This window comes from Rhinatrema bivittatum, chromosome 2 (genome assembly GCF_901001135.1).
Source record: "Rhinatrema bivittatum chromosome 2, aRhiBiv1.1, whole genome shotgun sequence".
NCBI lineage: Eukaryota > Metazoa > Chordata > Amphibia > Gymnophiona > Rhinatrematidae > Rhinatrema > Rhinatrema bivittatum.
Window position 1 is genome coordinate 689536871 of NC_042616.1, and position 22462 is coordinate 689559332.

General features: G+C 46.2%; 1 protein-coding gene across 8 annotated transcripts in view; it reads left to right on the forward strand.

Moving 5' to 3' along the window:
- Positions 1-22462, forward strand: part of LRRCC1 (leucine rich repeat and coiled-coil centrosomal protein 1) — a 221413-nt gene that overhangs the window by 165285 nt on the left and 33666 nt on the right. For all 8 annotated transcript variants that reach the window (XM_029591580.1, XM_029591582.1, XM_029591575.1 and 5 more), the window contains 3 exons: positions 2045-2208; positions 21454-21662; positions 21756-21893. In XM_029591580.1, the coding sequence (XP_029447440.1) occupies positions 2045-2208; positions 21454-21662; positions 21756-21893 (511 nt within the window). The remainder of the gene's footprint in view (positions 1-2044; positions 2209-21453; positions 21663-21755; positions 21894-22462) is intronic.

A 22462-nucleotide genomic window follows, 5' to 3' on the forward strand; every position in this document is an offset into this window, starting at 1 on the left:
ACAAAAAAATTGAAGAATATACCAGTAGACATATTGAGATAAGAACATAAGAAAATGCCATACTGGGTCAGACCAAGGGTCCATCGAGCCCAGCATCCTGTTTCCAACAGTGGCCAATCCAGGCCATAAGAACCTGGCAAGTACCCAAAAACTAAGTCTATTCCATGTAACCATTGCTAATGGCAGTGGCTATTCTCTAAGTGAACTTAATAGCAGGTAATGGACTTCTCCATTGTGCTTGTGTGACTATTAATTGTCTCTGGAATACATTGATTGTACATTGGGCAGATTTTTGTTATGAACACTGCCCGCGGGTCCCCTCGCGAGCAGGCTCCAGTTACCACGTTGCTGCCTTCTTCATCTGATGCAGTCGGATGCCGCCGATGTCGGGACTCCGTCACGGCCGAAGCCGCGGACTCGAGTTCCTCACGCGGCCCGGAAGCCTCCCTTGGTGTCCTGCTTCACCGCGGCAGGCGCCGCGGATTTTCCCATGTTGCCTGCCTCATCTTCGCGGCACGGAGCCACCGCCGACGTCTCATCTACCTCTGGGGCTGGAGGCCGCAAGCCCCGGTCTTGCCTGGCGGCTGGAGCCGTCATCAGGGCTTCCTGGAGCGGCAGGAGCCGCTGCCGACATCGCCTGCTTTCCAGCTCAGCCCTGCTCTTACACAGACATCGGTGCAGGACTGCTGTCCACGGGCCTGCACAGTTCCTGCTTCCTGCCTTCTAGGCGCGCAGCTGCGCCTCTCTGCTCCATTTAAAGGGCCCACGGCCGGATATGCCCTGGGCCCCACCTTTGTGACTATTTCCTGCTTCAGCCCTATAAAAGAGCTGTTCCTGCTATTCCTCGTTGCCTTGCATCGGAGTGACTTCAGCCCTGGAGGCTCCTGCCTGCCAGCGCTCAGACAAGTCCTTGATCTTCTTTGTGGAGCTCCTCGTCTCGTCTGCTTCGTACCATGTCGTCATGCCATGTCTTCATTGCCTGAGGTCCCCGTCCAGGTGTCCTGGTGTCTCATCTCCTGACGTCTCGCTTCCTGGTGTTCTAGCCCTCCTTGGTGTTCATTCTTGCTCCGGAGCCTTCTATTCTGCTGGCCGTGGATCTCCGGGTCATGCAGCTTTGTCATGGAAGATGCCGGCAGTGGACTGTGCTCCTGAGCCGTCTTGTCCTGCCAGCCTTTGTGGTGCTTCGGATGACATCTGGCTCCATCATCGAAGTTCTGCCTCGGCTGGATTCTTCCCTGCGCTCGTCCCGCTCTCCTTGTGGTCCGTGACCAGCCTCCTTGGGCTGTGTAGGGTGCGTAGTGGGACAGGGTTTTCTGCGACCAGCCCATTGGGTCCACCCGTGAAGGTGGGCTGAGTAGGGCGCCCTGAGAGACAGTGCCAATGTCTACCTGCCCAGCTTCTAGTCTCGTCTGGACGTTGTCAAGTTCCTCATCTTGTCTCTGATGGTGTTGCATCAGCCTTGGTGTCATGTCTTTAACAGCCCTGGTGTCATGTCTTCAGCAGCCTTGGTGTCATGTCTTCACTTCAACCCTCGTATGTGATGCCGTCGCATCAACTTTGGTGTCATGTCTTTGTGTCAAGGCCTCCGTCTGCCCTCATCCTCAGGCCGGCCTGCTGCTCCATGCCGATCCAAGCGGCAGGTCCGAAAGGGCTCGGAACGGTCAGAGACCGTTCATCTACCAACATCATCATGTTGTTGGCGCTGGGAGCTTGCAGGTCCGGCAGAAGGTAAGACTGTGTCTCTGCCATCCTGGGACACGTCGCCAACACTCAGCTCGGACCTGGATTCGTCTGGGGTTGGGCTGAGACCCAAGGGCACACTAAATCACCCGCATATGTAACAGTATGCAAGGCCTTTCGAGGCCATTTACGTAACAATTTTGTGTTAAAAAATGCTTAACCATAGATACCATTGCATATGTATTAAGTATTTCAAGCTGTCTTTTTTGTGTTTGCACCGGTGTGAAATTTCTGCCAGACAAAAATATATTTTGCATTTGCTGTTTTTGGAAAGTTTTCTAACTTGAATTTTCTTGCTATCCAGGAGTTTCGTTAGCTCAAGATCGGGGAAAATTGGAGGCTAAAATTGAGGTTCTAATTACTGAAAATGAGACTCTTAAAAAACAAATTGAACATAATAATGATGCCCTGAAAATTAAAACCAAAGTTGTGGACGACCAAACAGAAACCATCAGAAAATTAAAGGAAGTAAGTTGTTTTTTATTTTATTTTCAGAACAAATAACATTCAAACATGTTCCTCATTAGACTACCTCTAGTGTAAAATATTGCCCTGAATTCATAAAACTTGTAGGTTTTATATTATTTTATTTTGGCTATACTGAATTGACACTAATAGCAAATACCAGATGTGCCTTGATATTTATTATATTTGCTATTTTCCAGCAGGAGCTGGAGTGGACTGTAGATATCTTGTTTACTCCCTGGTTATATGAAGCCAGCCCAATCAGTGCAATGTTCTCACAGTCAAGAAACCTTTCTTTGATCCCCAGATTTCATCTTAAAATAGTGTTATTACATTGCACTATATTTTCAATTTATATATCGCCCTACTCCAACAGAGGACCCAAAGCAGCTTACAACATTGCATCAGCAAAACATATACTTCAAATACAACAGTATATACATTCAAAAGCTTTAGCCTTTGATCAGTATTTTTTTTTTTTTATATATGCACTTACAAAATGTCTATAGATAACCAGTCTCGGAATCAAACATAAAGCCCAAGCTTTATTTTTCTCTGCGATTGCTCATAGGATAGATGAATGAGTTGACCGGATGGCCCATGCACTTAAGGGCACACTGACAGGCTTGCTGACACCTTGATATATTCTAAAAGATGAATTTTAAAAGTCCTATGTGAGAGAGCTGTGAGATACACCCAGAAGGTGGGCTGGTGTGCACTGTGTGGATTTTAAAAAGCGCGCGAATACCACCTATCTCCCATTCTCACAGGACAAGCAGGATGGTAGTCCTCACATATGGGTGACGTCAGTGGACGGAGACCTGCTACGGAAAACTTTTCTGTCAAAATTTCTATAAAGCTTTGACTGAGGCTGGCACACTGAGTGCACTGAGCATAGTCAGCCTGCAGTTATCCCTGTGATCACAAGTGTCTCCCCTCAGTCTTCTTTTTTCCGCTCTGCAGTAAGCATAGCGGTTAGGAGCTCTGTGAGAAATTCTCACAACTTTTCCGCACGGAAACACTTAAACTTTTACTTCACAAATGCTTTTTCCCTGTGCGGGTCTCCCCTCGCGTACGTTTAACCGACGTTCGGTGAGTACTATGCCCTGTTTTTCGGTCGGTTCCTGTCACCTCACTACGGTTTCCCCGGCCTACCAACCGAATTGCGGCCTTCCCTCTCCCTATGTTTTCACAGTTAGCCCCACATAGCCTGTGAGTGTCCCCTGTGACCCTCTGCCTGGTTATTAGCGCTAGTGGAATAGGGACTTCCATGGTTACCGTTGCCGCCAGGGCCCCCTGTCAAATTCATATCTCGGTACCTTTGTGCAGTCGATGCCCCATCGCTGCCATCGGTACCACTTTCCAGGCCATCCTGCCTTTTTCGACACCCCTCCCCCGGTGGTCCGTCGATGCCATCGATCCCCGCATTGATTCAGTGCCATCGATGTTTTCATCCATGGAGCTGATTTTTCCATCAGTGTCATCGATGCCCGGGCGCATGCCATCGATGCACACCTCTGTGTCGTCGGTGCCATTGATGCCTGGGTCGTTCCATCGATGCCCGGGTCGGTTCCATCGATGCCCGGGTCGGTGCCATCAATGCCATTGTCAATTCTATCGATGCCATCGATGCCCAGGCTGGTTCCATCGATGCCCGGATCAATTCCATCCATGACATCGATGCCCGGGTCGATGCCATATCGATGCCATTGTCGATGTTGATTCCATCGACGCCCAGGTCAATGCCATCGATGCCCAACTCAATGCCATCAAGGACGTCGACATCCGTAGCCATGCCGTCGATGCACGTGGCCATGCCACCGATGCTGTTGGTGCCCGTCTCCATCCATAGATGCCGTCAACGCCCAAGTCGTTTCCATCGGTGTCCTCATCGATCCTATCGATGCGGCCATCGATTTCGTCGATGCCGACATCAATTTTCCGATGCCATCGATGTCTTTTCGATCCTTCGATGCCACATCATTGCCGTCGATGCCGTCGGAGCCACGTTACTGTTATCGTTGCTTTGCCCAGCCATCAACATTTTTTCATATATATATATATTTTTGACGATACCCTCAAGGCCACCCCATGCCGCCATCGATTCCGTCAATATTGCACCTACACGCAATGCCCTCACCTAAACACAGTGCTCCATGCTTTGGGGTTTTTACTACAGCCCCATATCAGCCTACGACACTACATAGTGCCAGGAGCAGTGCAGGCATGCTGATAGTCCATCATCATTCGCCATCCAGGACAGCGAGGCCGTCCACCTTGGCGCTGGGGAAAGACCGGGCTGAGCACCGTGGCACTCATTGTCACCGGCACGGTGATCGTCTGCCACTGACGCCATCCAGCACATCGGTGCTATCCTACTCGGTGCTGGAGAATGCCCAGGCCGAGCAACATCGCTACTTCCACCGCCGCTATTCCACACAACGCTGGCAGTCCTCCATGCTCCAGAATGACCGGACCGAGTTCCGAGGAATTCTGCACTGGCATCACCATACATCGAGCCGCTGCAAAGAGGGCTGGGTTCATGAGTCATAATGGCTCCCCTGTACCCGAGGCGTTCCCCACCGACACCGGTGCAGGGTTCTGTACCTCCACAAATTAATGTGGTAGCGACAGACACGCTCAGCCTGGACTCCTCTGTACCTGTGCCACCATACCGGGTTACAGAGTTGAGTCGGAAGTCTACTTCCACCAGGCTATACCTCTATGACTCCTGAAATCCACGGAGCCATCCATCTTCGCCGGCTCTTCCTTCTGCGATCCACGACGGATGGTAAGTACTCTACTTTAATCCTGCTTCAGCGACTATCCCATTGAGACCTGTTCCCTAAACCAGGCCATATGGTTCGATAGGTTCTAGGTCGTCTGGCCTTCCAAGAGCCGTATTAGTATTACATATCGCTATTGCCAGCTATGTTGGACACAATACCAAAAGAACCTCTCTACCAATCATTTGGGATTACATCAGGACATCCTCCCGTTGTTAGCAACGGGCTCTGTACTGATTAATACTCTGGTTTCTGGTTCCTAATTAAGGACCGAAATTCCAGATGCATTCGCTGATTTGCTAAACACGAGATTCAGCAAACACTGTCTCAATTGCAAGTCCACCTCAATACCTGGCGACAGGTCTCGTCGTTTTCTTGTATAGCACACACAAATGTGGGTACGACTTTTACCGCTCATGCTCCCGTGGGAGATTACATGATATCCTGATTACATCAGCCTCACTAGTTGGACACCTCCTGGTCTCTCAACTTGCCGGATATCAGAGCAGCCACCCCACTTTGTCCCAAGGTTCAGGGTACAGTCCCCCGGACGCTTTAAAGTGCAGGGGCGGGGGGAGTTTTAATCTCACTATTCTTTCTTTCAACAGAAAGTAGTTACTCTCTGCCCATCCTGGACCTCAGAAATATCAACTTTCTTCAGAAGGTGCAGGTAAAATGGTATCTCTCGTCACCATGCTTCTGTACCACAGTAAATAGGTTGCCTCTCTCTTCTATTTTTTCTGTGTGCTTCATGGTGAGTCAACAATATTACAATCCCAAGCTCTGCCGGTTGCACCAGCTTCGGCAACTGGGGTATTTCATTACATCACTAGCAGTGACTGCTGTTTCTCTACGGAGTAAAACATCATTCATGCTTTTCCTTGCATGGACAGCTGCATAACACAGTCAACCCAAGCAAGGACCTCTACCTTCTTCATGACTCACTATAAATCTACTACCTGGGATTGCTGTTCACTACCATAAATCCCATAGAGCATACTTCTGGACACCACAGTCACAACGACCTTCCTGTCCAACAACCGCACAGACATTCTGACAAATTCTTATGTGTCTCTGCGCGCATACACTTGCCAGGTTCTTATGGCCTGGATTGGCCACTGTTGGAAACAGGATGCTGGGCTTGATGGACCCTTGGTCTGACCCAGTATGGCATGTTCTTATGTTCTTACACCATAACCTGAGCCCCTCAATTCTTTCATTGTTGGGCCACGGTATTTTATCACCATGCATTTACTCATGGGTTAAAAAAAAAAAAAAAGTTTTTGCTATAAGTAAGATTCAGTGAAATCCAATTATCAGTGGACGTAAGATGTTCAACCGCTATCGTCCCTGATCCATATTGCAGATCTAGAGCCAAAATCTAGACTGGTCCTGCTCATGCTCGCATTTACTCAGGGTTGCAGAGTTCGAACTAACATCTTCTCAACCCAATTTGCGTCTTCTCCGCTCCATGCAGACTTTTACATTAACTTCCTGGAGCTTTGAGCCATGAGTTATGCCTTTATGCCTTACAATACTGCCGATGCAGCAAACCTTTGTGCATACAGACAGACAGCATAGTGACATTGTGGTATTTCCAACACACAAGCACCCACAACCTCTTAGCTGCTCTGCTAGGAAGCTGTGCAGCTCTACTCTTGGCCCTTGCTCACTCCATGCATCCCCGGGCCACTTATCTAACAGACTTACTGAACGCACTAGTAGACCTTCTCCACATAAGATCCATGCTCCCGGATGGTCTTGGATTATATGTGTAGCGAGAAAAATCTTCTACTGCTGAGGTGAACTGAACCTGCCCTCTGCGTCTGAATCAAAGCCACACGGTGGACAGATTCTACTCCCTACACATGTCTCCAATGCGTTCCCATGGACGCCTTTGCTGCAACAAAGGCCTCTTATATGTGTCTCTTTCGATGCCTCTCATAGCCAGCACCCTTTTTATGCTGCACTGGGACGGTGTTCACTGTTTCAGACCCATGTCCTGGCCGAGACCAGTATGCTTTCCCATACTTCTCAATCTATCATACCAGTAACCAATTCGCCTTCTCACAGGTCAGTCTCATATCATGGACTCACTGATGTTCTCAGGTACTGGTAGATTTTCAAAAACCTTCTACACATAAATCTTACCATTCAAAATGTTACCCCCCTTTATTTCTTCACCACGCTTTTCTCTTACTCCCTCGGATTCTGCTTCCCAGACATCCTCTACATGGGTACGCCTCGATTCCAATTGGCGTACCACTTGGGAGTGGGGATACCCGATTAACGGTTCAACTCCTTCCAAGTTAGCTTACCATGGGTTATCCACTGATTAAGCTGCCTCTATTTTACTGGTTACGGAAAGGGGCATATATATATATATATTAGTGCTTACAAGACTCATGCGTTCCCCATTCGAGCCTTGCCATTCCTCTCACATAACAGTCTGCAATGGGAAATTCTTTCCCTTGTAGTCATCACTTCTGCCAACAGGGTCAGTGAGTTCCACACGTTGTTACATATTCACCCGACCCTCCGTGACCGAGTGGTTTTACATACTCAACTACATATCGTTCTTAAGGTAGAGGCAGCATCTCACCTTACTCAAAATATACTCTGCCACTTTCCCAACACCTCTTTCTCCCAGAGCGAGAGGGTTTTCCACTCCTTGGACTGTAAACGTGCACTTGCATTCTATCCAGACCGCACTACACTCCATAGGAATTACACCTAACACTTTCCTTCTGTGGCAAAAGCCAAGCTGCGAGTTTCAGTGGGTGAACAGACCTATTCCTCCTAATTGACGGTCTGTATCTCTCTTTCCTACTAACAAGCAGGCTTTTCACTACAACACCATGTGTAACCACACTCTGTTAGGGCCGTACCAGCCTCAATAACTCACCTTCGGCTGGTGCTGCTTGTACATATTTGTAAAGCTGCGATCTGGAGCTCTCTCCATCCCTTCGCAGCCCATTATCCCTTAGATAAGACTGGCCGGCATGCTTCCATGTTTGGCCAGTCCTTCTATTACTTTTCTGTTCGGTTTAACTACCCAACATCCTTCCACAACCCGTTAAGGGTTTTAGGATGCCCTCCTTACCAAATTCCACCCCTGTCGTTGCGCGTTTTGCACGTCTTGGCTGCATTGGGTACACTCTTGGGCATCCTCAGCTCGGTACTCACCCATATGTGAGGACTACCATCCTGCTTGTCCTGTGAGAAAGCAAGTGTTGCTTACCTGTAACAGGTGTTCTCACAGGACAGCAGGATGTTAGTCCTCACGAAACTCACCCGCCACTCCGCGGAGTTGGGTCTACATACGTTTTATTATTTTAGTTTCGCTTGCACTTTTTGCTATAAGACGAGACTGAGGGAGACACCTGTGGTCACAGGGATAATTACAGGCTGAGCATGCTTAGTGCACTCAGTGTGCCAGCTTCAGTCAAAGCTTTATAGAAACTTTGACAGAAAAGTTTTCCATAGCAGGGCTCCGTCCACTGACGTCACCCATATGTGAGGACTAACATCCTGCTGTCCTGTGAGAACACCTGTTACAGGTAAGCAACACTTGCTGTACGTGCATATAAAATAGTTTGCAAAACAGAGGCAGGGTACAGACATTCCTAGATTTCTCAATGAAATCTGTGCGTAAGTATTTACACGCACAAGCACACGATGGGGTCCCCTTCCGCGTAACTTCTGCTATGGATAGCATGTAAGTCCTGAAACGAAAAAAAATAAACAGTTAGTTGAGTTTTAAGGATTGGGGCTAACAGGGTAAAAAGTAGGTTCTGAAACTAGGGGCGTTAGGAAGTCCTATTCTTTAACTGGGCGAACTGGGAACGAACTGGGGAAACTGGCAATTGCTTCGGCACATGTGTAGCAAAATCTCCCCACTTACGCGGTAGAGGCAGCATTTGCGTGCACCTGCACATGTCCATATAAAATTGCGCGCACTTGTATACACATATAGTCCATTAGCAGGCATATGCGCGTATGTATGCACCCACGCAGCTCTTTAAAAGTTACTGTTCCTGTTTGATTTGTTTCCCTTCCTTTTATAATTGAATGAGTCTTTGGGATTCAATATCTTTTTATTGTTATTTGACCTTCTTCAATGCCATGTAATCTGTTTATATTCTCTTGTGTGTCTTGTGCATTTCTAAAAATAGACAGTTATAAAAAAAAAAAAAAAATTTGAACATGTTATGGTCACTGTTGCCAAGTAGCCCCCACATCATTACCGGTCGTACCAAATCATGTGTCTCACTAAGGATTGTGTCTAAAATATCTCCCTCTCTCATTGGTTCTTGTACCATCTAGTCCATGAAACAGTCATTTATTTCATCTAGAAACGTTACCTCCTTAGTATATCATTATGTGACATTTAACCAGTTAGTACTGGGATAATTGAAATCACCTGTAATTACTATATTGCTAATTTTCAGGCCGATACAGTAAAGCGCGGCCGCGGTTACCCTGTTTCTAACCCGCTTTGTACGCACAATTTGGACACGTATGTCTAACCCGCGATTCGGTATCCGGTTTTACCCGTCCTTACCACTTCTTGAAATCGACGCGTATCCCTTTCCGCCCGCGGCATGTATATGATATGTTAATGATCGGATTAGCTATTCCCTCTGATACAGTATTCTAATTCTCCCATCTTATTTTTTTACACTTCTAGTATTTGTATAGACATTTTAAAGTATGTTTTTTGTTTGTATTAACCACCTGCTTATCAGTTGGAATCTTCCTGCTCTATCTGCTCTTTACTTAGTCATCTGGGCTACTGTATTTATTGCAATCTCTCTATCAGGATGCCCTGACTTCCCTATTTTGTTAGTATCCTTCAAAGGTACTTCATTTCAGACCATACACTTCTGAGCGACTATCTGCTTTCCCCTATCATCTAGTTTTAAAGCTGCTCTATCTCCTTTTTAAAGGTCAGTGTCAGCAGCCTAGCTCCACTCTCGTTAAGGGGGAACCAATCCCATTAGAGGCTCCTCCTTCCCCAAAATATTCCCTAGTTCCTAACAAATCTAAAGCCCTCTTCACAGATCCATCTCATCCATGCATTGAGAACCTGGAGCTTGGTCTGCCTCTGGTGTCCAATGGGAAACATTGAGAATTGCAGCCTTGGAGGTTCTGGATTTCAGTTTCCTACCTAAAAGCCTAAATGTATCTTCCAGAACCTTCCCTCCTGAACGTTCCTATGTAATATTCATTGTGTTCCTATGTTCATTGTGTTCCTATGTATTGTATGTATCCTATGTATTGTTCCTATCTATTGTAATATTCATTGTGTTCCTATGTTCATTGTGAACCGATGAGATGTTCCCAACGTTCATCGGTATATAAAAGCTTCTAATAAATAAATAAAATAAATAATACTCACGTGTATCATGACACCAGCTCCGCACCAGCAATCTCTAAATTCTTATCTAAATATCACATGAAGTCTGCTACCTTTGCACCAGGCATGCAAGTTATGAAGTGGTCCTCACACCCACCAGCCCACCCAGCTATGTACTTTCCTAATGATCCAATCAGACACTATAGTAGCTGCCCTAACCCTTCCTCCTGGGCACAGACCCATGGAAAGACATCCTCAGTGCAAGAGGATAAAGCATCACCTGAAGAGCAGGTCCTAGCTACAGGATCACTTCCTGCCCGACCAGGGTCTCCTGCTAGGTGAACTTGCTCCTCCAAAGCAGCACAAGGGTTGCTAGACTGGATTTGGGACCACTCTACTATGTCTCTGAAGGTCTCCTTTATATACCTTTCTGTCTGCCTCAGCTCTTTCAGGTCTGCCACTTTGGCCTTCAGAGATGGAACTTGTTTTCTGAGAGCCAGAACTTCTTTGCAAACTCTCACCAACAGGTAGATAATCATACTTCTGACACGCAGTGCAAAAGACTGGATAACTCCCATCTCATTTCTGGGCTTCTGTCTGTATCTTAATTTGTTGAGTTGATAAAGTCTTAAGGTTGGTAAGGAGTAGATATGTCTCTTTTAAGGGTTGTTGGATGTGCTTAGAGTTTTTAAATGTATTAAGTGTCTTAAAATTTGCATTTTTTTAAATGTAATAATTTGGTGATTAATGTTTATTAGTGCATGACCAGCAGCCAGACTAAAATTAGTCAATCAGTAAAAATCCGGGTTAGGAACATAAGAAGTTGCCATACTGGGTCAGGCCAAAGGTCCATCAGGTCCAGCATCCTGTTTCTAATAGTGGCCAATCCAGGATACAAGAACCTGGCAAGTACCCAAACATTAAATAGATCCCATGCTACTAATGCCGGTAATGAGCAGTGGCTATTCCCTATGTCAACTTGACTAATAGTTTATAGACTTCTCCTCCTGGAACTTATCCTAACCTTTTTTTAAACACAGCTAAGCTAACTGCCCTAATCACATCCTCCTTTTACAAATTCCAGAGCTTAATTGTGCATTGAGTGAAAAATAATGGTCTGCGATTTGGTTTAAATGTGCTACTTGCTAACTTCATGGAGTGCCCCTTAGTCCTCCTGTTATCTGAAAGAGTAAACAATCGATTAACATTTATCCATTCTAGTGCTCTCATGATTTTGCAGGCCTCCATCATATCCTCCCTCAGCCGTCTTGTCTCCAAGCTGAATAGCCCTAATTTCAGGAGCCATTCAATCTACTTTATCATTCACTCTTCTCTTTATCTTCTCCAGTGCATCTATTATCTTTTTTGAGATGCAGCAACCAGAATTGAACAGTGTACTCAATTTCACCATGGAAGTCATAGAGGCATTATGACAGTCTATGTTTTATTCACCATTCCCTTCCTAATAATTCCTTAAATTTTGTTTGCTTTTTTGACTGCCGCAACACACAGAGCTAACGATGTCAATGTATTATCTACTATGATGGCTAGATCTTTTTCCTGGGTGGTTAACTACAGCATAGGTTATTTTTTCCTATACGCATCACGCATTAAATTTCAGCTGCCATTTAGATGCCCAATCTTCCAGTCTCAGTCTTTTTCAAAACTTTATTGCAGTGGAGACGTATATATTTCTTAAAGCCCGACTCTGGCCGAGTTTCGCCATCTACGGAACGGCTGCCTCAGGGGCTAAAAATAAATTATACAAAACGCTTTGTTTACTGTAAAGACAAACAATCAATAATCAACAAAAACATAAATATTAAATATCAAAAAATTGTTTAAAAACATATAAATAAAATCAAATTAAATGGTGACAATAAAATAAAATTGAAGTAATGAAAATCTTGTAGTTACAATTTGCCCATGTTTAAGACAACCTTATTAAAAATTAATTCCAAAAAATGGGGTGGTTTAAACATTTATCTCCAGTTATGTATGCTACAATTTATCACTATCCACTTGTGATTTAACTACTCTGAATAATTTAATGTTATTGACGGTGAATAACTTATTTTGAAGACTTTGCTCCTAATGGGGGTGATAATCTATATATCAAAAATGAGATGGGATGGGTGGGAGATTGGGAATCTAACTAGTTGCTCTGGAACCAGTACATTCACTTTCTCAGATCAAATAAGTGATCTCTGCAAACTCACAATTTAAACACTGGTAAAAAAAAAAATGCTATCTATTAATAGCTCAGAGAATCAGTCTATTTTCCTACTATCCATACACTTGTAACACTGGCAAATACTAACCTTAAAACTAGCAGACAGTGTAAACAGCCAATAATAGTTTAATCCTCCAAAAATTATTATATTTTTAAATTTGTCTCGAGATTTAAGCATTTCTTCCCAGCAAGTCTAAACCTTCATCAGCAGATGAAGGTTTTGCTGTCAGCACTTCCTCACATCACACTTCTGTTTAGACAGGGACTCCTGATGTGACAATAGGTTTAGCTAGTCTGTCCTGCAGAATCTTTGAGGTGTAGAAACGAGCTTCATTTCTCCTAGAGCCCTTTGGTTTTGCTCCATATTGCCAATCTTAGGAATATACAAATGAAAAAAGGTCTGTTTCAAACAAAAACAGTTTGTTGTCCCGTTGGTACTGCTTTGTTCCCTTTTTTTGTTCAGGGCAGTCTGTAGCTAGGAATTCCCTACTTGTGAGGACTGATGTCCTGCTTGTCCTTGGAGAAAGCAGAATTACTTACCTGAAACAGGTGTTCTCCGAGGACAGCAGGATGTCAGTCCTCACAAAACCCACACGCCCTCTCCTTGGAGTTGGCTTCTCCTTATTTAAGATAAGGAATAAGACTGAAGGGGGGCCCCCATGTGAACCCATGGCATAATGGCATTCTGGGCATTCAAAGTTCTAGAAATTTTGACATAAAAGTTCAGGCCAGTCTCCAACGGATGATGACACCCACTTGTGAGGATTAACATCCTGCCGTCCTCCCTAATGCTTTTTTACATTTGCTGGCAATCTCTAGGTCATCTTCATGTTGGAAAGGTACATTTAAATGTAGGTAAGAAAGAGTGAAGGCGCAAAACCTGTTTAAGCTTATGTGGCAAAAAAGAATAAATTACAAAGACAGTGGGAATGGAAGGGGCATGATGGAGTATTGTGAGAAATAAGAGCTATACATAATGAATTTGAAATATAAATATGTTTAGACAACAAATGTACCAAGTTGTTTGAATTTGTGAAGATGGAAGAAACAGGAGACAGAAAAATTAGACTGGTACTAGCATTTTATCTGAGGTGTAACAAAGAAGAGGCCAAAGGAAGACAAGGAGATGATTTTGATGCGTGATTTGGCAATAAATGAGAGACGTCACAGAGGAAAATGTGAAGGGGCTTAAGCAATTTCAAACTGTAGGCTTTATCAGCATGTTGGAAGTGACAAATCAAACACAACCCAAGGTTCAAAATCAACTATGCTTAAATGCCTCCTGAAAGTATATGGTGGTAAAGTATAACACACTACTCAATAAAATATAGAAAATAATTTTTAAATTACAAATGTTGTATTGCTTTGACAAGCAGCATCAGAGTTACATGTCTCATATGTCATCAGATAGACCGGGGGTTCCCAACCCTGTCCTGGGGACCCCCCCCCCCCCAGCCAGTTGGGTTTTCAGGATATCTACAACGAATATGAATGAGAGAAAATGTGCATGCTGAGATAGACAATGCATGGAGTGTAAGTCATATAACCCAAAAGTGTGATTTATTTTTCTTTTGTCTTCAGAAATAACTGCAGGTAGGGGGTTTCACTTTATTTGAAATTCAGGGCTTACTCTCGGGCCGATAATGTAAAAAATGCGGGAGAGCCAGTGCTCCATGTTGAGGTCCCACTCTCCCGATGCACACGCAGGCACCTCTCCTGGGTGTTCGGTTCTCTATTTAAATGAGGTGTTGGGCTAATAAGGAGGTGCTAGGGACAATAGCATGTTCCTAGTGCCTCCTTATTAGTAAAGAGGTGGCTGACAGCCACGGGTTAGAAAAACGCTTGTCGGTAAAATTGAGCGGCCGTTTTTCTAACCCACTGACCACTGGGCAGTTGGTTTTTTTTGTTTGTTTGTTTGTTTTTTCGTTTCCTAGCGTGTAGCCAGATGGACTCAGGACCAATGGGTATTGTGCTCTCCTGATAGCAGATGGGAGACAGAGTCAGATTTCAAAGCTGACATCAGCCTACATATACCCGTGCAGCATGCTTAACTCTTCAGTATTTCTCTGTCTTCCATAGTAGATGCGGACACTATCCAAAAGAGAATAGTGTAACATTTAGAAGAAAAGAAAATTTACTTTTAAGAAGAGAGCCCTGCTTCTCCTGTGGTGAAACCTAATGGTCCCTCCCCCAGTCGAGACTTTCCTGAGGTCGATTCGATATCCTTCAGAGGTGAGCCTTAGTCCGCCGGCCGATTCCCGGCGTGGATGTTGCCTCCAGGGTGGCTGAAAGGCAGCAGGTGCAGATTCGAACACGGAGGTGAAGGTATTTCCCTCTTCCCCCGCAGCTGGAGACTGCCCGGCACGCGACCGGTAAGCGCCGAGACCAGATAAGGTAGAAACCTTTTCATCTAAATCTCCGGTCTCCAAGGCTTGAACAGCCGTACCAACCTTCCTCTGACGGGGTTTAAATCGGGTTGAGCAGCCTTCCTCTGTCTAGGCTCCGATCTGGTCGAGGGTCCACACACGTGGAGACCCTCTGGGGGGGTTGTCATCTTGTCGCCGGGGTCGTCGGCGCCATCTTCTCTCCGTCGCCGTCATCACACTCAGAGCAGGCCAGAGGCCCGAGGTGCCTCACTTGAGCATGCCTGTAGGGATACACGCTTAGCTGCGCGCACAACTAGGCTGCACGCATAACTGGGCCAAGTGCACAAAACCCGCCTGCACGCATAACTTCTGCGCACTTAGGGGTAGATTTTCAAAGGGGTACGCGCGTAAGATATGCGCGTACCCCCTCCCCCGATAACCTACCCCAAACCCCCCCTGCGTGTGCAAGTCCCGGGGCTTGCAAAAAGGGGCGGTCGTGGGCGTGGCCAGAGGGCGCAGTTATGTATCGGGGGCGTGTCTGGGAGCGTGTGGGCGGTCCGGGGGCGTGGCCGAGTGCCCCGACACATCGGCCTTTGTCGGGGCCTGCCCCGCCGGTGCGCATAAGTTACTACTCCCCGGAGGCAGTAGTAACTTTTCCAATAAAAGTAGGGGGGGGGGTTTCTAGATAGGGCCGGGGGGGGGGGGGGTTAGGGAAGGGAAGGGAAGGTGCGGGGGGGTAGAAAGAAAGTTCCCTCTGAGGCCGCTCCGATTTCCCTCTGAGGCCCTCCGATTTCGGAGCGGCCTCGGAGGGAACGGGCAGCGCGCACAGGGCTCGGCGCGCGCAAGTTACACAAATGTGCACCCCTTTGCGCGCACCATCCCAGATTTTATAAGATACGCGTGGCTATGCGTGTATCTTATAAAATCCAGCGTACTTTTGTTCGCGCGCGTGCTCTCTTTTAAAATGTACCCCATATGGCGCATAACTTCTACTTTTCCTGGGTCCAGTTTTTCAAAGGGCTGCTGCAAACCTTTGTCCAGGCGCAACCAGCCCCAGCTGTACACTTGCCTCAAACTCCACCGGAAGCACAAATCCTTCCCAGCACCTCCCGAGACTCTCGAGACATGCCTCTCCTAACCAAGATCATCCCGGATGGGGATCCAGACACCTCAGAACAGGAAACCAACTCCCTGGAAGAAGGGGAAATCCCTCCAGAGATGGAGCCATACCGAACCATGCTCCGATTCTTCCACAATGACGAGTTACCAGCCCTCGTGTCCCAAACTATGAAGACACTGGGTCCCCAGGCACGGACCCCACATTGGAACCGAAAAAGAATCCATGTTGGTGTATATCCATAAAGCCTCATGCTATATTCCCATGTTGGAGCCCAACAAGGAACTAATTGACCTGGAATGAAATGGAATGTACCAGAGGCCAGTTTTAAAGGGGGACGGGCACTAGAAGCTCTATACCCACTGGAACCCACGGCCAAGGAACTTCTACGCTTCCCTAAAGTGGACGCTATTATCTGTGGTGTCTCAAAATGCACCGCAATCCCTGTGGAGAGAGGAGTGGCACTGAAGGACGCCCAAGACAGAAGGCTGGAAGCCATCCTTAAGCAGTCCTTTGATGTTTCAACAATGACACTACAAATAGCCTCCTGCTGCGCCTTGGTGGCACGTTCCTGTTTGATCCTCTCCAGAAACTCGACCACGCCTGGAGAAGCAATGGAACCTGCGGTCTCCTTTCTCACTGATGCTACTGCTGACTTTGTGTGCACATCATCCAGGGGTGTCGCTGCCGTAGTGGCGGCCAGAAGACAATTATGGCTCCGAAACTAGTCAGCTGACGCGGCTTTCAAGGCAAACCTCACAAAAATGCCTTTTAAAGGATCTCTCCTATTCGGAAGCGAACTGGAGAAGTTATCCAACAAATGGGGCGAATCCCCAGTACCCAGATTACCTGAAGACAGGAACAAAAGAACATATCAGCGCTCCTCCCCCCGAAGATCCAAGGGTAGAGGATTGCAGCGTTTTAAACCTTACAGGAACATACAGTCCCAAGCACCTCGTACTTCAGGAAGGTTTCAGTCCATTCGGAACAACCACATTAAGAGAGGAGCAGGCTCTGGCTATGCCCCACAATGAGAAGTCGTAGACCCATCCACAGGAAGAAGACATAGGAGGCAGACTTACCCTCTTCTACCAAACATAAGAGCATGCCATACTGGGTCAGACCAAGGGTCCATCAAGCCCAGCATCCTGTTTCCAACAGTGGCCAGTCCACTGTTGGATTGGCCACTGGTCGATGTAAAATTGGACAAGTGGGTCCTAACTATCATTCGAGAGGGGTAAGCCCTGGAATTCCAAAGCAACCCCCAGACAAATTTATGAGATCACCATGCCACTCCCACCCCAAGAGACTGGCAGTGGAAACCACGCTAGCAAGACTACTCAGCCTGAAGGCAATAATTCCGGTGCCTGCGACTCAAAAAACTACTGGTCACTATTCCATCTATGTTATCGTTCCCAAGAAAGTAGGAACATTCCGACCCATCCTGGACCTCAAGGCCGTCAACCGTTACCTGAAGGTACCACACTTCCGCATGGAAAACCCTATACTCCATTATAATGGCAGTGCAATCGGGAGAATTCTTAATCTCCCTGGACCTATCCAAAGCCTACCTTCACATCCCAGTCCATCAGGACCACCAGCGCTTCCTGCGCTTTGTGATACTGGGCAATCATTACCAATTTCAAGCGCTACCCTTCAGACTAGCCACCGCTCCCAGAACCTTCACAAATATTGTGGTGGTAGCGGCCGCTCTGAGGAAAGGAGGAGTTCTGGTACATCCTTACTTGGACGATTGGCTGATCAGAGCAAGGTCTCCAAAGGAGAGTCGCCACATGACCACCAGAGTCAAGAACCTACTACAAGAACTTGGGTGAGTCTTGAACACAGCCAAGAGCTGCCTACAGCCCTCCCAGTCACTAGAATACCTGGGAGTCCGGGTTGATACTAAGCTGGACAAAGTCTACCTTCCCCCTCCAAGGAGAAGGAAATTGATGGGTCAATTGCGAAACCTGTTGAACTCGGTTCGCCCCAAGGTGTATGGGACTACCTTCAAGTCCTTGGCCTCATGACCTCAATTCTGGAAGTTGTTCCATGGGCAAGGGCCCATATGTGACCTCTACAATGCTCCCTTTTGTCACGATGGAATCCAGTGTCCCAGAACTACTCAATTCACCTCCAGCTACCAACAGAGGTTTGGCATCAGCTTCAATGGTGGCTACAAGAAGAACACCTAAGCAAAGGCATAAACCTATCTGCACCAAAGTGAATCTTGCTCACCACGGATGCGAGTCTGCGAGGGTGGGGAGCTCACTGTCAGGAACTAACAGTACAGGGACAATGGAACAAAGAAGAGGTGGAATGGAACATAAACCACCCGGAAGCTCGAGCGGTCAGACTAGCCTGCCTGCGATTCAGCCACAGACTCCGAGGCGAGTATGTCAGAGTCAGGTCGGACAACGCCACAACCGTGGCTACATCAACCGCCAGGGAGGAACCAGGAGCGAGCAGGTGTCTCTGGAAATAGACCCTCTCATGAAGTGGGCAGAAACAAACCTGCAAGGGATTTCGGCCTTCCACATCATGGGAAAAGACAACATCTCAGCGGATTATCTCAGCAGAGAGAGCCTAGATCCAGGGGAATGGTCGCTGGTGGACACAGCCTTCCAGCTGATAGTGAATTGATGAGGTCCCCCAACCATGGACCTCCTAGCAACTTGTCGCAATGCCCAAGTCCCCAGATTTTTCAGCCGCAGAAGAGAACCACAGTCTCAAGGAATTGACGCTCTCATCCAGAACTGGCCAAAGGAAGACCTCCTGTACACGTTCCCACCCTGGCCACTACTGGGCAGGGTCATTCACAAGATAGAGCACCACAGGGGACTAGTCCTACTAGTCGCCCCGGATTGGCCAAGAAGACCATGGTACACGGATATGCGAAGACTATTGGCAGGGAATCCTCTGCGTCTACTGCCATACAGAGACCTTCTTCAGCAGGGACCGATCTCCCACGAAGACCCGACTCGATTCTCTCTTATGGTATGGCCCTTGAGAGGACTAACCTGCTTGACACCCTGCTCCGAGCATGCAAGTTCTCCACATCTCTGTCTTACATACGGATCTGGAGAGTATTTGAGGCCTGGTGTGAAGACCATGCCCTCCTTCCGAGGACAGCCAAGATTCCTACAATCCTAGAATTCCTACAGGACGGCATGCAGAAGGGGTTGTCGCTCAACTCCTTCATCAAGGTTCAAGTCGCTGCACTGGCCTGCTTCAGGTCCAAAGCGGATGGCATCAGACTATCAACTCATCCTGATGTGTCTCTCTTCCTGAAAGGAGTCAAACAACTCTGGCCACCTCTAAAGTGGCTGGTATATCTATGGAACCTCTTCCTAGCAGGGGAGTCCTTCAGACCAACAAGCGGCCTGTCTCTATGCCTCTTGACTTTAAAGACTGCATTCTTGATCACAATATGCTCAGCCCGGAGCATTTCCAAACTTCAAGCATTATCCTGTCGAGAACCGTTCCTCATGTTCACCCCAGGCAACTTACAGCTGTGTACGGTACCATCCTTCCTTTCAAAAGTGGTTTCTCAGTTCCATATGAACCAGACCATATCCTTACCATCACCAGATGAACACAGAGATTTGGAAGACTCGCGCCTCCTTCGCCACCTGAATGTTGGCAGAATCCTAGTCCGATACCTCAAGAGATCGGAACCCTTGTGCAAAACTGATCACCTGTTCATTCTTCACAGCGAGAAGAAACAAGGGGAAGCGGCATCGCGGGCGACCATAACCTGCTGGATCAAAGAAATCATTAATGCTGCCTACATAGAGACAGGAAAACCACTATCTCTACAGGTCAAGGCACATTCTACAAGGGCCCAGGCAGTCTCCTGGGCTGAAACCAGGCTGCCTTCGCCAGCCAAGATCTGTCTGGCGGCGACATGGTCCTCCCTACACACCTTCTCCAGGTTCTACCGCCTGGATGTCCACGCCAGGGAGGATACAGCCTTTGCAAGGGCAGCACTAAGTGGGCCACGGGCAGCCTCCCACCCAGTAGGGGAGTAGCTTTTCTACATCCCATTGGTCCTGAGTCCATCTGGCTACACGCTAGGAAATGGAGAAATTACTTACCTGATAATTTCATTTTCCTTAGTGTTGACAGATGGACTCAGCATCCCGCCCATGGCTGTTCCAGAAATAGAGAACCTCTGATATCAGTCTTGAGACTGTACAGGTAAGCCTCGGCCTACCTCTATGTTAAGACACCCGCAATTACCTAGGTGTCGGCGTTTATTGTTTCAGCGCACCGGCGATCTCCAGTGCCAAAAAATTTTTTATATATATAATCAGTTGAACCAGTTCAAAGTTAATCAAGTATACTCAAGTGTAATCAAGTATCAAGCAACATATATCCACACTGGCTTTTCGAGGAGAATACTGAAGAGCTAAGCATGCTGCACGGGTATATGTAGGCTGACGTCAGCTTTGAAATCTGACTCCGTCTCCCATCTTCTATCAGAAGAGCACAATACCCATTGGTCCTGAGTTCATCTGTCTACACTAAGGAAAACTAAATTATCAGGTAAGTAATTTCTCCATTCCTCCGAATTAATATCGCTAGGATATTATGTCAGAGGGTGTACAGAAAAGCAGTGTTTTCTGCTTTTCTGTACACCCTTCTGGGTTGCTTAGAATTTAACGCCTGCCCTTGGGCAGGCGTTAATTTCTGAGAATAAAATCTGCGACTTGGCCGCACATTTTACTTTCAGTATCCCAGGCGATTAATAGACTCATCAACATGCATTTGTATGTGATGAGCACTAATAGGTGGGGGGGGGTTGGCAGTGCGTTTGAGAAAACAAGATTTCACTTAGCATGTGCCAAGTCTCAAATCGTAGGGAAAATCACAGTGGGGGATTTTTTTTTTTTGTTTGTTTGTTTTGTTTTTTCAAGATGTTATGCTCTCATTTTGAAGGTTACACCACTATTTTTTAGTGTTCTACACTCTGGAAGCGATTCAGCCTACCTGACATTTTGAGTTTACTGGGTCAAAGTGCAGGACTAATTACACTGAAAAAATGTTTACAATGCATGTGCAGCTGGAATTCACATATGGTAAATGAGTTTCTGTGCAAATAAGTATGGAGTGCTGTAAGGCAATATTCTTATAAAATTGCATGCGTATAAATATGCTTTCAAGAATGTTTTAAATACATACAGAGATACTTAAATCAGATTTCTTGAAAGAAATTAGAAAAACTAGCTTGGTACATTGACTTGGCTGTGTGCGCAAATTATGCTGAGCTTATTTTGATGTCTGTTTAGCTTTACAATTATTGGATCATATCTGTCATGTGGAATGGTAACACAAGATAAAGAAGTAATTGTCAAACAAAATAAAGTAAATATTGTCATGTCTAGGGACTTCAGGAGAGAGATGAGCAAATAAGAAAACATCGTGATGAAAATCTTGAAATCCGAAAGGTCTTTCAAGAACAAATTGATGAAAGAGCTGCACGGGTGGAAGAGCTAGAGATGAAATTGGAAAGGCACAATGAGAGAAAGGAGGAGCTAAAAATACTGCTAGAAGAAAAGACTGCTGAACTTGAAGATATTAAAAAGGCTTACAGGTGATAAACCATATTCAGCATTGTGTGCTGCACAAGGGTTGTTTCTGATATTCATCGGGGAGCTTGGCTCACTTCAAGCCTTCTCTTTTTCAGTACAATGAATAAAAAGTGGCAAGATAAAGCAGGCTTGCTAACCCAGCTTGAGATGCAAGTCAGACAAATGAAAGAAAATTTTGATGCCAAGGAAAAGAAACTGATTGAAGAGAGAGACAGAAGTCTTCAAACTCAAAAGTAAGGAGATGGAAGAAAAAGCGATATTGATTTTAATACTTCCTTAAAAATGTATTATTATTTTTGTTTGCTTTGAAAATAAATATTTTACAAGAGAATTTATATGTGTTATGTTTAAAGAATTAGCCTATGGGGTGAATTTTCATTAGTCATTTAGACTAAATGGCAAAATTGGCATATTCAGCTACTTATCCGGCTAAATTACAGCCAGATAACTACTTATCTGGCTATAATTTAGCTGAATAATAAAGGGGGCATTTTGGAGGCGTTCCAAAGAGGGACTAAGAATTCTGACTAACCCAGCCAAATAAATGTATCTGGATAGGTTATAGCTGGATGACTTTAGACTTTTTTCAGAGCAGGTCTAGTTATTTGGCCTTGTGTGGCTGGATAGAAGAGTCCGGAGTAGACCTGTTTCTGATGTGATGGGGGAGAGATGAAGTCCAGGGGTAATGATGACAAATTTTTTAATGAAACTGAGAAAGGTTGAGAGGGGTGGGGGGGAAATGGTGAAATTAATTCTTACCTGATAATTTCCTTTCCTCGAAGTAGAGCAAGTTAGTTCATGC